The sequence below is a fragment of the Scatophagus argus genome, chromosome 1 (genome assembly GCF_020382885.2).
Source record: "Scatophagus argus isolate fScaArg1 chromosome 1, fScaArg1.pri, whole genome shotgun sequence".
NCBI classification, from domain to species: Eukaryota; Metazoa; Chordata; class Actinopteri; family Scatophagidae; genus Scatophagus; species Scatophagus argus.
In genome coordinates, this window is record NC_058493.1 from 15,433,309 (window position 1) to 15,452,901 (window position 19,593).

The 19,593-nt window shown below is 42.1% G+C and overlaps 2 protein-coding genes across 4 annotated transcripts; one reads left to right on the forward strand and one right to left on the reverse strand.

Annotated features, from left to right (window-relative positions):
* The first annotated feature begins 2,191 nt into the window (after positions 1 to 2,191).
* Positions 2,192 to 13,006, forward strand: LOC124057633 (rho family-interacting cell polarization regulator 1-like). 2 transcript variants are annotated; one of them, XM_046386085.1, is made up of 17 exons: positions 2,192 to 2,352; positions 4,938 to 5,022; positions 5,151 to 5,284; positions 5,397 to 5,475; positions 5,617 to 5,640; positions 5,750 to 5,803; positions 6,434 to 6,583; positions 6,740 to 6,803; positions 6,897 to 6,940; positions 7,035 to 7,160; positions 7,497 to 7,645; positions 7,752 to 7,860; positions 9,365 to 9,991; positions 10,079 to 10,344; positions 11,233 to 11,323; positions 11,434 to 11,527; positions 11,631 to 13,006. In XM_046386085.1, exons 3-17 carry the CDS (start codon positions 5,193 to 5,195, stop codon positions 11,699 to 11,701), a joined length of 2,040 nt encoding a protein of 679 aa, XP_046242041.1. In that variant the 5' UTR covers positions 2,192 to 2,352; positions 4,938 to 5,022; positions 5,151 to 5,192; the 3' UTR covers positions 11,702 to 13,006. The 2 variants fall into 2 exon arrangements, with proteins under 2 accessions (XP_046242041.1, XP_046242050.1); XM_046386094.1 differs by lacking the exon at positions 2,192 to 2,352 and adding an exon at positions 2,384 to 2,747.
* Positions 13,007 to 13,408: 402 nt separating this feature from the next.
* On the reverse strand, positions 13,409 to 19,435 carry vrk3 (VRK serine/threonine kinase 3). 2 transcript variants are annotated; one of them, XM_046386140.1, is made up of 15 exons: positions 19,315 to 19,435; positions 18,341 to 18,558; positions 18,073 to 18,231; positions 17,353 to 17,469; positions 16,817 to 16,957; positions 16,191 to 16,234; positions 15,926 to 15,992; positions 15,404 to 15,488; positions 15,202 to 15,304; positions 14,980 to 15,072; positions 14,746 to 14,878; positions 14,290 to 14,407; positions 14,153 to 14,211; positions 13,908 to 14,044; positions 13,409 to 13,751 (listed from the first exon to the last, which is right to left on the reverse strand). In XM_046386140.1, the coding sequence occupies exons 2-14, from the start codon at positions 18,555 to 18,557 to the stop codon at positions 13,908 to 13,910; spliced, it is 1,473 nt and encodes a 490-aa protein (XP_046242096.1). In that variant the 5' UTR covers position 18,558; positions 19,315 to 19,435; the 3' UTR covers positions 13,409 to 13,751. The 2 variants fall into 2 exon arrangements, with proteins under 2 accessions (XP_046242096.1, XP_046242089.1); XM_046386133.1 differs by having other exon boundaries at positions 18,335 to 18,558.
* Positions 19,436 to 19,593: the final 158 nt, after the last annotated feature.

Genomic DNA, 19,593 nt, shown 5'->3' on the forward strand with positions numbered 1-19,593 from the left:
GCAGGATCGTAAATCAGGATGCAGCTCAATCAGCTGCATATGCAAAGTACAATCAAGACCCAGCGGCCTCCAGTGACGCACTTTGCATTTGCACAATGTGTTAGTTTCTGTAGATGCTACACTGCAAATAAAATGGCTTTCTTCTAGTAAATGGAATCATTGCTCAAAATGAAAATGCTCAACTGGAGCACTGATGCGTAATGGCCAATACGCTTTAATATGATCCACTATTTAATTATGTCCAACTCGACACCAACAGGAAATGGCATGATGGGAAAATACTGGCCAACTTCTTTGCATGTGACCTGTCACATGAATCCCCATGTGAGACGAGACTGTTCAGGACAATTAAAAATTTCTCTTATTCATGAGATTTTATGTCATCTCTTGTGCTGTCATCAACAACAACAAAATAATCAGTAAACAGTTGCAATGTGTCTCAGTGAACTAGTTGCTTCAAATCATAGTTGAATTAAGGATATCCTAAAACTGACTGACTGTCTATCTTCACACTTTCATAAGGTTTCAGTACTGATTACTGTACCTCAAAGTAACGTAACGGTGGTGTTTAACTTATTTAGCGGTTATTTCCAGCTTCCCCATCTCACTTAACCCGCACTTTGAATTCAAGTTTGCATAAACAGGGCTGCTGTAACGCCGACAGTTTAGTTACATCCGGCAGGGAGCAGTTGTTCAACTAGTTTATCATTATGATTAATAGCGTCACCCTCGGTTTTGCCAGCTGCAACGTCCTGTTTTGTAGGAACTCTGGAGGGAAAAACGCCACATGGTGTCCTCCATCGCCGCCCCCTCCCCGGCTTCGTCAAAATTTAGACTAACTGCCCCCAAGCCGCTACACCTGATAGATTTTACTACTATAATTGAACCTAAACGTTTTACTTGGCCACCCATGGGTGACTGCTGTGGCTTTGGGAGACGTGGGTACTTTTTCTCCGTCCTCTCGTTCGGAAACATCATGTCTTTTTTTCCGTGGGATTCACTGTGGCGTCGCCAGCGAAGCACAGGCAGCAACGGAGAAAACACTGACAGACTGAGGGACAGCCTCGTTACCACAGCAACTAGCCCAACCTTGATTTCCGGTTGACGGAGCGACATTTCAAAATAAATTTACAAGCGAGGATAATAGACGTGGTTGTAGAATCTCAACGTTGCTGGCTTCAAGCATGCCAGGTACCTTGGTCACAGGTTTCTAATGCATAAGTCTTGTGTGTCTGTCCAAACGAGACGAGTGTCTGTGCTTTGAAATCACGATTTCAGCAGGTTAACAACAGGAAATATTGTAATGTATAAATTTGGTTGTTGTTGCTACAAGTGTTCCATGAGAAAACGCTGTTTTGGATTTCTGGAAAATTTCTGAGAATTCAAGTCTAAGAATTGTCACAGTCCCATACGTAAAAGATTTATGATTATTTACCCTTGGATGTTTACATGGAAAGTTACCAGAATATTTACAGGTTAATTATGGGGAAAGGGTTTCACCAAGGTGGAAATGAGCAAGTCCTGTCACAGTCATGATGATAACATTGCAAAAATATGCACATGTACCAGATCAATAACTGCTCATCGATTTATAGCTCTGATAGAGGTGCAGAAGTGCGCAGCTGTCCACAGATATGTGAACTGATGTCTACTATTTTTAAATTTATTTATATATAAATTTATTATATATATATTTATTTTATTGTATGATGGCTCATTATACTAACAGCGTTATAAGTGTTTAGTATATATAATGCATATTCTGTATAGTAAGAGACATATTCATATACGTAGCATTATCCTTAACTACAACTAACAGACTATTCCTACTATCTGTAGCCAGTGTTGTCACCTAGTATGATGATTTTAACAATCATTCAATAATGTCTAAAATCTTCTCTCCAGTCAGTGTCCCTTAATATTATGATCATTCTTAAAGAGCCCAGAAAGTCTGTATCTGAAACTGTACATACATGCTTTAGGTACATGCCTCTATTCTTCAGCCTCTTTAACTTATTACACTTAATATTCACATAAAAATCTCTTTGCTTTATAATCACCACACTGTTTCTCCCTATTGTAATCTATAATAAAAAAAACCAATATAAATAAATAAAAGCTATTCCATCTGTTATGGTAAATGAACACCACCACCGCTTTTATAATGAAAACCTTCAAGCGGAAGTTGTTTGTTGTAAGGGCCGTTAACTTGATTGTGGACACAAAAAACTGCGAAATCAAGGAGAGGGACAGCGCCCAGAATAACTGTAAACCTCTGCTAACTGCGTGGAGCATCGCATTGGAAATGAGACTGCGGTCATATTCTCCAGGTTGTCGGACAGTAAAACAGAGGTAGGACTTGCTGTTTTTCTCGCCAAGGTCACAACTAGAAGCCCGTTTAATTTTTTTCTACATGGACATGAGTCCGTCCGACGTGAAGTTGCTTTCCCGTGATGTTGTTGAAATTGTGTCTGCCAGCTGGCTGTGATTGACTTAATTCCTCCTTTTCCCGTCTGTTTTTGTTGTTGGCTGTGAGTTGGTGAAAGGACACCTCCAGGGGAAGAGGGCCTTGGGGGTCTGGCATGGTCGGGAGAGGACTTTTTTGTGGCCTGTGATGGGCTCCTGGTGCTGTGGTGTGATATGTAACGTTTCTGAATACGAAATCTGGCACGACACCGTGTCCCAAGTTTGCTCTTTGAACTCCTTTCTTTTGCTGTTACTTCAAGCAAAGAGCACAGCCATGATGTGTAAGTGTTTTTATCCGACTGAGTGGCCTGCTGCCGCCGGGTTAGGCTAATCCAGTAATCTGGAATAGAGTTGGTTGTATTGTATTGTAACACCATTACTCCCCATCCTCCTCCTCTTCCTCCTCCCAACACACGCAGTTGAACCCACAAAGTACGGATGAACACTGGTCTAAATTTTAGGTGCAACAATGCTCTCTGGATTCAAACGTTGCGTCACGTAAAAAATATATATATATATATGTGCTGAAATGATTAGTCGATTAGTGGATGAACCGACCGACAGGAAAGTAATCACTTCCAGTAATGCTTATGATTCATCTCTAAATTTAAATTTAAACATGTATGACTTTCTTTTCCTCATTCTGTGTTATAGTACACTGTGTTTTGGCAATAGGTCAGTTTAAGATTTCATAGTGATGTCTGATTGATTATAGAGTTTTAGTCTCCAGACATTAAGTCAGTTGATAAAGGAGTCCAGCAGTAGAAGATTAATGAGCATCTAGTTTGATAACTGACTACCTCACGAATTCAGGCTCCTCAAATGTTTTTGACTGCTTTTGTCTGATTTAAACCATCGTAGGTTGAATATGTTCCTGTGTTCTACTAAGATGGACAGTTTTTCCTTTCTTGTGACAATTTATAAATCAATCAGCTTGTAACAAAAGGAATCCTAAGTAGTCATTTATTGTTCAAGTAAGTGACTGGTCAGTTTGTCAAAATGAGCAGATGGTTCTGAGATTGTTGTCGATAATCCAAACTACGGCCTGAATGAGGCTACATGTGCTTGTAAATGCACTGAATGTGCAAAAGGCTTTTTTTTTAAAAAAAAAAAATAAAACTCCAGTCTTGTGAGGTGATTGGAAACAGTGTCCTCTTTGTTCCCTCTGCTCTGTGGGCAGGATTAATCCAGCTAATGATCTGTAATGTAAGGAAAGGGATAAAAGCACATCAGACAGAGAGTAAACTGGGCAGTCATCAATACTCTGCTGAGTGTTTCCGTGGGCTTTGGGTATAGCTATTGTATGGATGGGTAGGGGTGTATAAGAGATATCTCGTTGTATGTGGGTGTATCACAATGACATTGCACTTTCATAGCTGTGCCCACCTCAGGGTGCACATCTGAGTCTCGTGTTTGGCAAGAGACGTGTTGGTGGGGTGTTTTATCCCCAAAAGCCCTCTAGTATGGTGCCTTTTCTTTGCCATGTTCTGACCCTGGCCAACTCCAGTTAATCCTCCCAGTGTGCGGCTAAGATTAGCGGTTTATCGGGACCCCTGTTCTGCTGCACCCCGAGTCCACGTCCTCACTGCGCGGCAGGGGAACACAGAAAAGACAGCAGGGTGTACGCAGCTTATTGTCACATCGGCAGTGTTGTTCCTAATGAGGCTTTGATCATGTAAAACCATAATCTGTGTGTTTTCCATCTCAGCAAGTCCAACAGGTGGAACATTTGATCCCATCTCTCATCATGAGGCACATTTCTCTGCTGGTTTAGAGTTTAGGGTAAGACAATGGAGAGCAGATGTCTGCCCTGTGCTGGCTCATTCTCAGATCCTATGTGTTAATATGGGTTTGGCTCCTGCTTGACAGATTTAGTGTGGTTTAAGTCTGTAATCTCTTTTGTGACTAGATTAGCTCAGGCACGACCCTCTTCCTATAGTTTCTCCTGCCTGTGGCATCGCACTAATCTGCATGTTTAGTAGCTAAGCTCGGAGTAGAAAAAGGGTCGGTTTTTACACCCTTACACACAGTGGAGGGATGGTTTTATATTCTCGGGCCAAACTTCTGTGTAGAATTTCCTGTGTAGAGTCAGCCATGAGACTTCCTGTATGCTGGTGTGGGATGTGAGGCGGACGGGGGGGAGGTGGAGAAGTAGGGAAGGAAGGGGAAGAGAAGCAAAAGCAGACTGTACTCCCTGCTGTTGTCAGTGGTGGCCACTGTGGTCGCTGCATGCATGTTGCCCGGCGTCTCAGTCTTTCAACAAAACAGTGTGGCCAGACTGAGGAAGTGAAAGAGTGGTTTCTATCCTCTTTTTTTTTTGTTCCCCCCTCAATTTGTCCTCCAGCGACTTCCCTAATTTTCAGAAGGCTTGATAATAACAGAGTAGCAGAAAAAGTATTGTCAGGTACCGCGAGGTATGTGGTGAAGAGGGACGTTTTTGTTTCTAATGTCTCATTTTTGTGTAATTACAGGACATGTCATTCAGTTTGTTAAAGCCACAGTGCATTCAACTCTCCAAGCATGCTACAGTAGTGACAGTCTCCATCTACTCAGCAGGTAAGCAGAACTCTTTCCGTCTCTCTCTGTGCTGCCTGTTGTAAGCCCTCGAATGAGCTAAAATAATCACTAAGGCCTTATCAGAAATGATCCCATGTTCTATCTCTGTCTGCCTCTCCCTGCCTCAGCACTGTTTGATCCAAGAGAAACGTGCCTTGTAAGGAAGCAGGATGTTCACAGGCTCCACCAAACTGCCACCCACTAAAACCCCCCAGCCCGAGAGGCTGGATGAAGTGTACGCTGCTTTACGCAGAGGCTTACAGTGAGTAAACACATCTCAGGCCCTGTTTGCACTGATACCAGTGGATGGCTGCCAGGTGGAACATCACCGAATACACAGAATATTAAGAAGTAATGGTGGTTTTTGTTGTCAGGTCGTACCTGCAGGTCCACCAGCTGGAGCTGGAGAGTCTGGGTCAGCAGATCAGAGAGAACAAGAGGAACGGCCGTTTGGTGAGACGCTCATGTAGTCAGACCAGTCACACCAGGATTGTCTATCATTCAGCACCAGGCTGGCTGTTAAGTCAGGATGTTAATTTGACACATTGTGATGCTAAATGCTTTTTGTTTTAATTCTTGTTGTTTCCTTTCTAGGGGTCTTTGTATGAGCTGGATAAGGTGAGTTTCGTTCACAGTTTCATACAAGACTCTGAAACAGCATCAAGATGAGAGACAAAGATGTTCTGCAGTACTTGGTCAAGTTTAATAATTCATTCTTTTTTTGTAGCAAGTGAAAGCAATAGAGAGGTTTATGCGACGCTTGGAATTCCATCTCAGCAAGGTACGTATGTATGTTTGTTTTTTTTTTTTTTAAAGAGTGAAGGGACTAAACAAAAAATAGTACTAAAGCTGGTTGAAAGTATGTGGAATGTGAAAGATATCATTGACTGTGACAAACCCAGAGAGATTGATCACCTGACCCTGCTGAGGTTCTTAGTGTTTTTCATCTCATTGTTTTGGTTGTTGCTGCCCAGTCATTTACAGTTTTGGTTCACACTCCCCACTCTCATCAGCTTTTTTTCCAGCTGCACCAGGCAGCTGTTTATAGGTAAAAATAACTCTAATGAACCCACTATTCACTGCCAGCTCAGCACCAAACAGGCGATTAGCTGGTGAATGTAGCGGTGTATTTAGCAGCTAAAGAGCCTGATATTTACCTCAGGAGTAGGTGAACTCCAAAGCTGAAGGGAAAGTGATTGTTTGACTAAAATTCATTAGATGGACTCATATGAGTCCAGATGAATGCTTATACTACTTTTTGTCTACTGGATGGACAATTAATGCCACTATGGTGCATTTCATAAAATAACAGAGAGAACAGATAAAAGTTAATTCAGTTTCATTCTCTCTCGGGGTGAGAATTTAACATTACATTCATCTGTTGACACCTGTGTAACATTTGCCTTTGCAGGTTGAGGAGCTGTACGATGCTTATTGTATACAGCGACGACTGCGTGATGGGGCAAGTAAGATGGTGGCGGCTTTTAACTCCGCCACGGGAAGCAAGGAGGCCCGAGAGAGTCTGAGTGAAGCCAACAAGGGTTATAGAGAATGTACAGAGGTAAGAGGACTGACCTGAGGTCTGCCTCTTTGTTACAGCATGTACACTGGGTGTGGCTCTCACTTTAGTTTTTACTAAAAATATGTGCTGTACATCCTAATGTTATAACAAATCACTGTAACATTTTTAAATGCTTTCCTCTGTCCGCGTCTGCAGCACATGTGCTCACTTGAGAGCGAATTAGAAAGCCAGATGGGAGAATTTCATGTCAAGATGAAGGGTGAGTCACTTTCTACACTCATGTGATTTCCTATTTGCTCCACTCTGTAATTCTGCAGTTCTTATTTTTTCTGTCTATTTCTGATTTTTTTAGGTCTAGCTGGCTTTGCACGATTGTGTGCTGGTGACCAGTATGAGGTAAGAAACACAAAAACCAGCATCCAGACTCTTGATTTCGACAGTCTCTGCGTCTGCCGGGTTAAAAACACCCGCTGCTTTTGGCCCCCATTAGGTCCTAATGCGTTATGGACGGCAGCGCTGGAGGCTACGAGGCCGCGTCGAGGTCAGCAACAAGCAGATATGGGACAGTGAAGAGTACATCTTTCTGCCGCTCATCACAGAACTGCTGTCAATCAAGGTGGGATCAGCTTTAAAGCACAAGGCTTCTGTTACTTCCAGCTTTTCTTATTGCAAACAAATCCCATGAAAAGAGCAAAACCAACGAAGTCTGACATACGTAACCTGTCTGTGGCACTCAGCTGTGAGCCTCACATACATGTTAGAGAACACGTCACAAATGCATAGTTGAAATGAATACTTGTCATACCCGTCGTGGTCTTGTCATAGAATTTCTTCACATTTAGAAAAACATATTTTATCACCCGCCTTTAAATCACTATGTGCATTCTCGTGAAACTCCCATGGTCTCTGCCTCTCCTCACCTCTCTGAGGTTTGCTTGTTTTGTTTGTCAAGGTGACGGAGCTGAAGAGCCTGGCCAATCACGTGGTGGTGGGTAGTGTGTCCTGCGAAATGCTAGACCTGTTCTGCCCACTTCCCCAGACGCTCGCTGTGGATATCAACGACCTCGGGACGGTGAAGCTGAACTTGGAGGTCACCTGGAGGTACTAAAACCATGCAGACCACACCTCACCTCACAGTTTGAACTTGTGTATTCAGGTGTATTTTTTTCCTCTCTTCCTCAAAACTTTTTTTTCCCTCCCATTTCAGTCCATTTGATAAGGACGACCAGACATCATCCACCAGTACAGTTTCCAAACGGCTGCTGTCCAATCAGAGCCCTCCTGACACGCCCTCCATGCGAGAGCAGGTGTTTTATGTGAGTCACATAAAAAGAGATATCATCTCAGCACTTTAACAACAGCTCCATCACACCTACACGGTCCTAGATTATAATTCATGGTTTGTGAAGTGTTTTTACTACACATACACACTGTATATTTGCCATTGAACTTAACTGATGGCCATTATTACTGTCATTTCACTGGCTTGTTCTATTTCAGCTGCTCCCCAACTGCTTTGTGTGTAGCGGTAGCACTGATGTGTGTGAGGATATTCACAGAGCGCTGTGTATTAGGCCACGTGGAGGTGGGAGTGGTGTGCCTAACACACAGAGAGCGAATGATAGCAGTAGTGGGATGTGTGACAGCAGCAGCATGTATGAGCGGAGTTGTGGTCCTTGTAGCTGTTTAATAGTGGTTGAGTAGAGCTCCAATATGTCCCTCCTCTTCCTCACCTTGCGTGAAGAGCATGCCTTATGGCAGGCCCAGACACAGCTGCATGCTGGCGGAGGCGTTCCACAACGTCGTGACGGACAGGACGGCATCCTCACGCTGCGAACTCAGCCGTACTGCACCCCGATTCACCTCCGTACAGTCGGTGTGTTGGGACGTAGTTGTAGCTGTAGATTAGTTTACTGTGACCAAAATCAAATCAAATTCAGCATCTGAATAGAAAAATTCTGATAATGTTTCATTTTAATTTAAAGAAAGACAATCATGGGCATTTTGTCAGCTGTCAGTCATATGTATATTATCTTTACTTTTATTTTTGATTGTTTACCCTGAAACATCAATCTTTAGACATTTTTTTCCTGAAGCAGTTAGTTCTGTATATGTGGTCATTTGTTTGTATCAGTTCCTAATTGAACGCTGCCGTTGTCTGTGAATTATTACTTAATTCAGTTAGTTGAAGAAAATGTCAAAAGTTTATAATTATTTTGTGTGTTAACAGTTACAAATAGTGATTAATCACAAGTTAGCAGAGACCAAGCTAACATATTAGGTTTGCCTACAGATTGTAGTTTGTACAGAAGCTAAAAGTTAATGTATTCGGTTTATATTATGATTCAGCAAACAGCAGAATCTGTATGTGTAAAACTGAAGGACGCAAATTTTAACTGTGTTAAGCCGATTAAAAGAAACTATTACAGCAAGTATTTACTGTCAGTACGCAGATTGATACAGTGGTTTTCAAACTGTCCTGCCCAGATTTTTAACAACAAAAAAATGTCATATCCCACTTTTCTCCCAGCATTTTTTTAAAATCAGTTTACAGTATAGAGGATGTGATCAACAAAACATCATCATCAAAAAGATTACCAAGTTCCACTGTTTTGAGCCTTAGTTGCCACCACTTCGATGCCTCTGTGACCCACAGTTTGAGGACCACTGCCTGAATGAATTCTATTTTCTGGATATACCAGATAACCAACCTGTACACAAAACCTGTCATCATGTCCTTCTGTGTGTAACCGTAATCATGATGCTGATGCTGAATCTTTTTCTCATTTGTTCCCTCTCTGTGTCTTCTTTCCTCTCTAGTCTCTGCTGAAGCGACAGGGAGAAATGGAGAACGGGACAGTCTGGTCCAACTCTTCCGAATCCTCTGACGACTCCTCCAGCCCAGCCTTGGCTCACCACGCTCAGAGGCTGACGGCCTCCAACATGCTGCAGACCACTCTCACCACTCAGCTGTCGTTCACGCCACACAAGTCCAGCGCGTCGACGCCATCGCTCTCCTCCAACCAAGAGGAGGACGAGACAGAAGCCGGGGAGGTTTTCTCTCAGCCCGATTCTGTGCCCAACGGCCATCTGCAGACTTCCTGCCCTCACAGCCACATCAGCGAGAGTAGTCCAGACTGTACTGTGACTGATAGGGCGTCAGTCCAATCAGCTGACCTTTCGGAGACCTCAGCAGACCTCAGCTGCTCGTGCCCTGATGTTTCCTCTGTGTCGTTGACGGAGAGACCGGATGTGTCTGAAAGTGGCATCCCGCAAGTGTGTATTTCAACGGAGGAGGTGGAAGATGATGCCTCCAAGGACCTGTCAGCACAGGCTGGACAGACTGAAGAAGAAGCAGAGGACAGCACCACCGAAGCAGAGGAGGTAGAAGTGTCAGAGACACATCAGTCCGTCCATGAGTCCAAACAATCAGAGGAGGCATCGATGGTGAGCTCCTGCATCCACTTTTGTGTTTGTATGAAGCCTGATGTGCCAGTAGTGATATTTATACACCTGCCTTTGTTTACTCCACAGGCACCTTTTCCTACTTCTTCTAGTTTCACTCAGGAAGTCGAGACAGCCCTTGAAAGTTTCGACTTTCTCAACTGCTCTGACCTTGACGAAGACGAAGAGGAAAAAGAAGACAAGCAACAGCAGGAGGATGAAGGAGAGAAGGAGGAGGACGATGGGCAACATGAAGAGAAACAAAACCAAACAGAGGACGATAAGGAGGAGGAAGAAGAACAAGAAGAAGGAGAAGAAGAAGAAAAGGGCGAAGAGAACTTCTATTCTGGAGGAAGGTCAGTGTTGTGGTTTTTCTCTCAGAACATGGATGAATGTGTTGGTCATTACTGCCTGCTGTAAACAGTTTATCAGCGACAAAACACACAATGGCACAAAGGTCTGGAATCTACTGCGGTTTTAACATAGATGAAAACAGTGTAATTCAGACACCAGATGTGATAATTGAAGTTTTTTGGCCCCAAAAGAAAAGCAATGAAACAATGAAAACTTTTCATTTCCTTTGTTTCCCCACCGCGTTGCAGGTGTCACCAATTTTTCCCCCAAAATACCCTTTGATTGTGAATTTGTCTTCCAGCCCAGAAAAGCCTAAGTGATCATTGATCATTACTGATCCACAACAGTGCAGTTAGGCTCTAAATACTTTTGAGAACCTGTTTTTCTTTGGGCCTTCTGTAGTCTGCTCAGTGGTTAGACTGCAGAGGTTTGCACTGTGATTTGTGAGTACATAATATGTTCAGCTGACATTCTGTGATTGTGTTCCAATAGTGCTAAGCCTACACACCCAGCACTTGTTACCTCCAGCTTGTTATGTGTATGATTGTGCTCTTGACAGTGAAACGGGAACCTGGTCCTATTCAACTCTGCACAGAGTTTGATTTTAAGGTTCCATTTTTTTTTTTTTTTTACCAGCAAGTGTTGGTCTGCAGTACAAAACTTTTTTGGAAAGCCTTTCACACAAAATAACAAAATATTTCTAAAAAGAACTTCTTACGGCCTAAAATCATGAACGACCATTTAAAAATACAGAGTAGTCTTCTTAGTCATCCGACTGTACCAAATCAAGCTTTTATGACAGATGACTCCAAACTCTTGAACGGTGTTGTACGATAAGCGGAGTTTAGGATATCAAATGCATCACGTCAGTCTACTTTTTGTCTCTGCAGCGATGAGGAAGAGGCAGACGGTCTTGAAATCCTTATGGAAGCTCCAGAAGGATTTAGGAACTCCGATGAAGATCGTTTCTCTGAATCACAGGTGATTGAAGAATCTGTTGAATTCTATACTAATACTAAAATGTGTTAAAATTTTCATGTTAACTAAAACAAAGATTAAAAATAAAAACATTATGTTTTAAATAAAAAAAGGAGTCAAGCGTGGAGGACGTGCAGGATTTGGGCCAGATAGAAATACCTGAGGATCAAGAGGAGCACAGTGAGGAAAAGGGAGATGACCAACATGGTGAGAGGCAGTTTGTCAGCAAGCAGAGGCTGCAGTTGTTCACGTGACAAATCAACAGCAGACGTGAGGAGTTTCTTAATTTGCCTTCTTTTTAATGTTTCAGGAGAGGACGCATCATGTGGTCAGGAGGAGAGTCCCTCCACTCCCAGCCATTTGGCCACTACTGTCTTCTGATGACACAGTGAAACCATAGCAAAACCATTTCTCCCACTTTGATGACCATCTCCCTCCTCGCCTGTGGGACTGGAGGCCTTGAGGACGTTCCACTTAGTGCTCAGACAAACAAGCTCTTCCATTTCGGCCGAGTTTGTGCACATATTTGCCTTGTTCTGACCAAGAACGATAAACCTCATGACTGAAAGTCCCCCCCCCCCGATAAGCTCCCCTGCGTAGTCCTCATACTTTCAACACACACTCCCTCATGTTGCCTGGGTTAAAGTGGGATACCACTAAGTTTACACTTTCATCAGCTGTTCCTGTCCTGTGAAAAAATTCAGTGTCCAAAATGTAAACGTGTCAGGAACGGCTTAAAGCGGCCTTGTTTTTGTCTTGATCGCATTGCATTTATGAAGTAGTCTAACCATTGGTTAGATGGACATGGTTTTATAAGTTCAAGTTGATGGATTTCTTCAGAGAGGCGTACAGTCACATTGCCAGGTTTCAAAAACAATCAGTATTTGTGGATGTGAGAACTATTATTAGGTTATGACTTTTCAGTGTTAAATTAATGTACAGCCCCGAGCTCTTTCACTGTTGGCGGGAGGGGAAAAGACTTCACAAGCATGTGATGTTTGTCTGAAGATTAATATCGCCGTGCTGTGGACACAAAGTCATTTCCAAACCAGGAATGTACCCTGAAAACCAACCGGATCTTTTCATGTCCGGCATCAGAGACAATTATTGAGAACTTTCACATGGAGTGCAGAAGTTAACGTTCAACCTTCAAAGCAACAACACCAGGAACGGAAGTTATAGCAGAAATGAATGTTAACACTTGAAGGGTAGGAGTCAAACTCACCATGGGCCAACGTTTACAAAACTAAAAACGATCTGCAGTGTAAAACTATATTTAAACCTGCATGTGTAGCTGCCTCACACTGCCAGCATGTCTGTATAAAAAAGCTCAACTCATCAGTAAGTGTGTTAAGTAAGCTAGGCTCCTGTGCCAGGAAGCCATCAGGTCTGTGTGGAAAAGCCGCCTCACGGGGTGCTACGGTCCTTCAGCATTATGCTTTACGTTGTCCCACAAAAGCCTCGTCATTCAGAAAGTGCCTCAAGAGACAGAGATGTAAGGTTTTAAATGCCACGACCAGGAGAGTTCAGGCAAAAGATAACAGTGTTTATTTTCTGAATTACTTTAAGAGTGTGCACAATAAGAGATATTTACTGTTTCATATAAAGAATTGTATATGTCTTGAAATGTTAAAATGTTTATGTCCAGAAATGTTTAAACTTTATAAAGGTTTCTTTGAAATGAACACTGTGTGTGTGAGTGTCGAAGCGTCGAAAGAACTAGCATGTGTGATGTTTTCTTGTAGGCATAAACGATGTGTTCGTGTGCTTTCTCCCGCAGTCCCAAAAACATGCACATTAGGTTAACTGGCTACTCTAAATTGCCCCTTGGTGTGCGTGTGTAGTTGCCTGCCTTTGTGTGTCGGCGATTGACTGGTGACCAGTCCAGGGTGAATCCCGCCTCTCGCTTGCGACCCTGACGGATAACTGGCATAGGAGATGGATGGAGGACAAAAAGGCACATTTTCACAAGAAATGCACCAATTTCAACAGGCAAATTAACTACATACATGGAAACAACAGGTTGATGGAGTTGAGTTAATTTTCGTCTGTGTGTTGTTTCGGCTTCAGGAAATGTCTGACAGTAAGTTCATGCCAAAAAATTTAATGGAGGTTAAAATTAAATTAAAACACCTAAAACCAGACAAAGTTTAGAAGATCACTGTGACACACCGAAACTCACAAAAGTGTCAACATCACACAAACCCTGTACATCAAAATTATTAAAATGCTAAAACCCCACAGTGCAAAGTCTTTGTGAAACCAGAACAATGTCATGAATGAATAAAAAGATGACGCCAATTAAATCCATTAACCCAAATTATTTACACAGTAAACTCTACAACATTCTGCTTTCAGTACAGTAAAACATCAGCATGATAAAACCAGCTAAACTGTCTTCTTCAACTTGTCTTCTTTTTGTTCCATTTCTCTACAAATAAAGCACAGTAGACATGTGGATATCACTATCACACAGTAACACACAATGTGCTTAAATTTCAACATAACAGCATGTTTTAGCTTTCCTGTTTGGGGGTGTAAGGGGTGTAAAGTCCCCCTGGACACACACACACACGTCTGTCCTCACCTAAAAACTGAGTGGCTGCTCGAGTGATCCTCCCAGCTGCAGTAAAGCAGCGCTGAGTTTGGCTTTCAGTGCTGGATAGTCTGGCTGCTCAAGGTACTGCAGAGTCATCACTGTAGTCAGGTATGTTTGAAATGCACCTTCACACACACACACACACACACACACACACACACACAGAGACGTATGAGCAAACGACATGTAATCACACACTTGTTTTATGTTAAATAACAAACATTTTAACTCACTGGAAACTCTCTTCTTCCCAAAGCAGTGACTCAACAGTGCAGGAACATCCTTCATGTACCTAAAAAGAAAACTTATTTTGAGACATATGATCTTTGGGGGTTTTGTCCTACTAGTCTGATGATCAGCGCCCTCTCACCTCTGTTTCTCTGTGGCTACCTGGTCCGGGTGAGTGTGGACGGTCCACGGCAGCATCCCGGTGTGCCAATGCAGCATGCAGTAACCCAGAGACTGCAGGTCGCTGCGTCGAGACGGAGCTGAAAGGAGAACACAGGCAGTGGTGACAACATCAGCACCACAAAACCATCATCAGATGTGCATTTTACCAACAGTCAAACAAGTCAAATGTTGAAAGAACCTTTCAGACTAAAGAATATCACAGTCAACACCACAAGAGGAAAAAAAAGCAAAAACGAATCGGTTTAATTCTGTGAGGCCCGTGTGGCTCTGCAGACAGATGGACTGTAGGAGGACTGCAGGCATTTCTCACAAAGGGAAGAAAATAAATCTTGTTTGGTTCACAGTAGCTTGTGGAGTGAAATGAATCACTGGCATTAGTGGAACAGGAAATCAGTGAACCACAGAAGTGACTCACCTGCTCCTTTATGTGCGTCCAGGCTGATAAAGTCAATGGTGCCCTCATGTGGTGTCCTGCTGGCTTCACGGTACTCGACATGTTGTCCACCTGGACAGAACCTAAAGGCATAGCAGTATCCTACCAGGTACACCTAACCCCAAACACACAAGGAAAGAGTGGTCAGCATAAAACACATTTCAATTCAATTCTCGCACAGATAGATAACACTTTGTACTTTTGAATATTTCCCACCTGTGATTTCTGTCCTGGTTTGATGTAAATGTTTTCTGCATTAATATCAGCATGAACGTACTCATTTGAATGGATATACTGCAGCACATCTAACTGTAAGAAGAAAGAAATGATAATCGATACTGAGTTATGAGGCATCACAGTTCTTTACGGGTTCTGGATCGTTTTTGTCCACTAACATTCAAAATATTCTGGCTAAAACAATCCTCAAAGTCCACTCACTATTCTACAGGCGAGCTGAAGAACCGATTTCTCTGATAAAAGCTTGTCTTCTTTCTCCATGACAGACTTGAGAGACTGACCCATGTTGGGGAAAATCAGGAACCTTAAAAAAAAAACAAAAAACAAAACAGAACTGTGAGTTAAAGTAAAATTTATTGTGTGTGTGTGTGTGTGAGAGAATATTCACACTTATTTTTCCCACCTGTAGGAATCTGCATGAAGACCAAAGCCAACACAGGAAGGAATCCCCAGAAAATCCATCTTGTTTTGTTTGACCCACTTGTCCACTACAGAGCGACAGTAAGTTTTAATAGGAGGATTAGCATCTGTGATACCAGTGTGAAGTCACACTCCTGACAAATCTGAACTGCTGCTGATGCTCCTATTGAGTCAGATCTTGTCCACTTCTGCTTTACTCCAAACGAATGATGAAATGAAAGATGGATAATTTTATGTGCTAATGTGTAACCAGATCACAAACTGCCTGGAACCTTTTTTCACAGCGCGAGAGCTTTTGTTTCTGATCATCTCAAACTTTGTTACCGGACTGTTGGAGCAAAAATAAATATATAACAAATATCTATGAACTCTACTGCTGCTATGTTTGTTTTAATTTCTCCTTTAGCCCTCAGAACACTGACAGACTGCAGAATAACAGAATATCTGAAGCTAAAAGAATTGTTTGGAGTTGCTAAACTTGAAAGGAAACATATTGAAATCTCACAAGATGCAGGTTTGGCAGCTCTCTGCAAAAAGTTCTGCTCATTGAAGATTCTTCCATCTTTAGCTCCCTAACAGGAAGAAAGAGAAGAATAAACTTTATTCACCCCACTCAGGGAAACAGGAGGAAACAGAGGTTAAATAAAAACAATTTATGGGAAAGCAATTATTTCTATATTTATGGCACCGGGGTGACTCGTTTCAAACTATTCAAAACTTTTTGGATGGAAACGTAAACTTTTTACTACGAGTGTTGAGGCAGCACTTACCAGTTTGAGGATGTGATCTGATTCTTTGGAGTTGGATCGTGAAACTGTTTGTAAAGATGAAAAGGACAAAACAATATTATTCAATTGTGATAATAAGACTCTTTTCTGCTGATAATTTATTTTTTTGTAACAGTATATTTTTACATCCCGCTGTAGACAACTGCCGATCTCTCCCCTGAACTGGGTTAACCATCTTATTACACACTGTTGGTACAAATTCTGCTTTGATAACTACATTAAAGCAGACTTTGTGGACCAAAGACACACTGAAAGACACATTAACTTCGTCCAAAGACCGCAAACGAAAATATTATCATACATTTTTGTTTAATTTGGCTTTCTTACAAATGGTCACTAGTTATGTTTATAAAATCTTCGTATTACTTGTTCACAGTATCCAAAACAATAATTATTATCATCCAAAGTCCTACTGAAATGTAAATTTAATCAAAACTTTTTTCTTTTTCAGTTTATGAATGTACATTTTTGAATATGTGGTTTGCTGTAATCTGTCTTGTTAGGATGCTTAAAGAACTTCATAGTAAATGTGATGACTGAGGGATACCAGACGGTTTAGTTACCTTTTACCTTCCAGAATTTGTCTGACATCGTGCGCTGAGTCTCACCTTCATACATGAGCTCTGTTGTGCTCTGACTGAGCAGTTCCACCAGCTTCCACTTCTTGCCCGTCGTGTCTGCCACCTCCTCACCCTCCTGTAGCGGCTCCACAGCAGGCGTATGCTTTGCCTTCTTGGCTTTGCTTTTACCTGTAGGGCATGTATACAAAAACATGACCAACCAATTATGTGTCATATACGATAAACGAAAAGGTTGCATACACAGAGCGAAACACTAAATAAATCTGGCTACTTGAAAGCAAACAAGTGAACAGGCTGACTGAAAATTAACACCAGTTCAAGGTTTTGCACCTTACATCACTCAAACATCGTGGTGGTTCATATCTCTTTACATCAAATCCTTCAAGAACCATCCATTTAATGTAAAAGTAAGTGTATGGTGTGTTATGTTTTCTTAAAAGGAAGCTGCTGTTGTTCTTGAACTTCTGTCACTCTCTAGTGGGAGGCTGAACTTTATTCATGAACTTCGATAAACATGCCAGTAACAATTCATGTTGTGTGTAATAGTGAAAGTTTTTGCTCACCTTTTAAAGGAGACCTTGAGATTGGTGAGGAAACTGGAGAGATGACAGCTGCAGGAGAGCTGTCTACTGTTGATTCCTCCGCTTTCCTTTTTGCAGGGCTGGAGAGATTTCCCCTGACTGCATATGGATCCAGCCACAATCAAAATAGATGAGAAAAACGATTATGACAAAAGGGAAGAGCGAGACACTGCAACACAGTACGCTGACAAGTGAAATTATTTGATTTATTTAGAGCTGTGCCACCAGTAAGTGTCGCCTGGTTAAAGCTTCATCCGTGCATCCATTTTCTATACCACTTATCTGGTCGCAGGGAGCTGGAGCCTATCCCAGCTAACTATGGGCGAGAGGCGGGGTACACCCTGGACAGGTTGCCAGCCAGTCACAGGACCGACACAGCACTGTCGCCTCATAGCAAGGGACCAACACACAAAGACAGACAACCACACACTCACAACTAGGGGCAATGTAGAGTAGCTAATTAACCTAACGTGCATGTTTTTGGTACTGTGGGAGGAAGCCGGAGTACCCGGAGAATGGAGGCACAGGGAGTACATGCAAACTCCACACTGGGATTCAAACCTGGAACCCTCTTGCTTGGTGGTGACAGTGCTAACTACTGCACCACCGTGCCGCCCGGGTTAAAGCTACATGTTACACACATTTGCTTTACACTAATATAACAGCATAGCAGAGTATCTGCTTCTAAATCACTGTAATAACCTTCGGTCCTGTTAAAATGGACAGGAGGAGTGGAGGGCACTGTGGGTGGAGAGGCATCTTTAACGCTGAATTTAACCTCCTTGTCCAGGCGAAGGGAGTTACGGGTCTTTCGCAGCGCAGGACGAGGTGTAACTGGAGTTGACGTGACACATTCAGAGGCTGTAGAAAGAGTAGAATTTACACTACCCAAGGTTTATAACCACACAAAGTATAAAATGTATAGATAAAACAACCCCTAAGAAAATATTGCCAAGATATCTACTCTTACTTTCAGCTGGCCCAGAACTTGTGCTTGAATCAAGGCTTCTTTTAACCACTGATGTTGCTGCCGCAACCCTTTTGGGTGGAGAGAGACTTAGAGATGTCGTCGAACTCAGAGGCACAGATTCATCACCAGAACAGGGAAGCTTCTCCCCACATGATGGACAAAATCTGAAATCAGGCTTCAACTTTGTTCCACACTGGGGGCAGAAATGGAAAGGCATTCTGCAAGGATAAACACACACTTATTATACATCTAACGTCAAGTGAAGTTTCTCTCTTGAGAGTAATCCTATGTATCCCTTCACCACACTGGTTATTATCCTGTTCAGTCTGGTCCACATGGATGCTTACACTACTTGTGTGAATGTGCTGGATACAACCGAGAAAATATAACTTGTGCACATGAGATACATTAGCCAGTACGTTCATCTGTATATGTTCTAATTATTTTTTTCACCGGAAACGTAAGCAAGGTTCGTCTTCACATAAGCATACCCAAATAGATTTAACAAGACGATAGATACTTTCAGCTAAATGTCATTCTGCTCATATGTCAGTTACATAATTTAAACATGACCGGAAAACAATTTTATTAGTATTTAATTAAGGCAACGTTAGCTAGCTAACACTAGCACTATAGTGGCAAAATGACAAATAAAAGATTCATAACTTGACGCTGAGTAAAACAGAAAACCATTTTGGTCCTGTTTGATTCTGCGTTACGTTATTTCATCGTGTGTCAAACTTTGAGAAAATAACAACGCAAAAACCAAACAGCTTAACGTTAGCTAGCTAGCTAATGCTAAAGCAAAACTTTCTTTAAAATATAAAAATATATAACTTCTGAGCTTTAGGCAGATGGACCGTCTTGTTATTGGTTTTAAACTTTGGCCTTCAGTAAAAACAATCGCCTTGGTAAATCATGTTGCAGAAATGAGATATTAAATTGCCAAAACAAATCTAAAGTGTATTAGATACCTCCGTAAACACTCCTCTACAGGCTGTTTGAGTTTGGTGGTGTGACTTCTTCACGGGATAAAATACACTCGTAGTTGGAGGAGTGGCGGAGCGGTGCTTCCCCCTGCCGGAGTTTACGGTGGTTGCAGCCTCTTACCCAACAAGGCAAAACTTTGACCAGTTCTGAGACTGTGAGTTTTCCTACAACTAATGAGGATGTAGTCTGAATTCATTACAGATTCAAGAAGTTTGAAATTCAGTGACAACATTAAAGCAAATTAATTGTTATTACTGCCATGA

Coding starts and splice junctions, on each gene's coding strand:
- LOC124057633 (XM_046386085.1), top strand. CDS start 5,193: ATGTTCACAGGCTCCACCAAACTGCCACCCACTAAAACCCCCCAGCCC. Junction 9,992..10,078: donor AATCAGAGGAGGCATCGATG/GTGAGCTCCTGC, acceptor TTTACTCCACAG/GCACCTTTTCCTACTTCTTC. Junction 10,345..11,232: donor AACTTCTATTCTGGAGGAAG/GTCAGTGTTGTG, acceptor TTGTCTCTGCAG/CGATGAGGAAGAGGCAGACG.
- vrk3 (XM_046386133.1), bottom strand. CDS start 18,557: ATGCCTTTCCATTTCTGCCCCCAGTGTGGAACAAAGTTGAAGCCTGAT. Junction 15,993..16,190: donor CAGATCACATCCTCAAACTG/GTAAGTGCTGCC, acceptor TCTTCCTGTTAG/GGAGCTAAAGATGGAAGAAT. Junction 15,489..15,925: donor AGCTGCCAAACCTGCATCTT/GTGAGATTTCAA, acceptor GTCGCTCTGTAG/TGGACAAGTGGGTCAAACAA.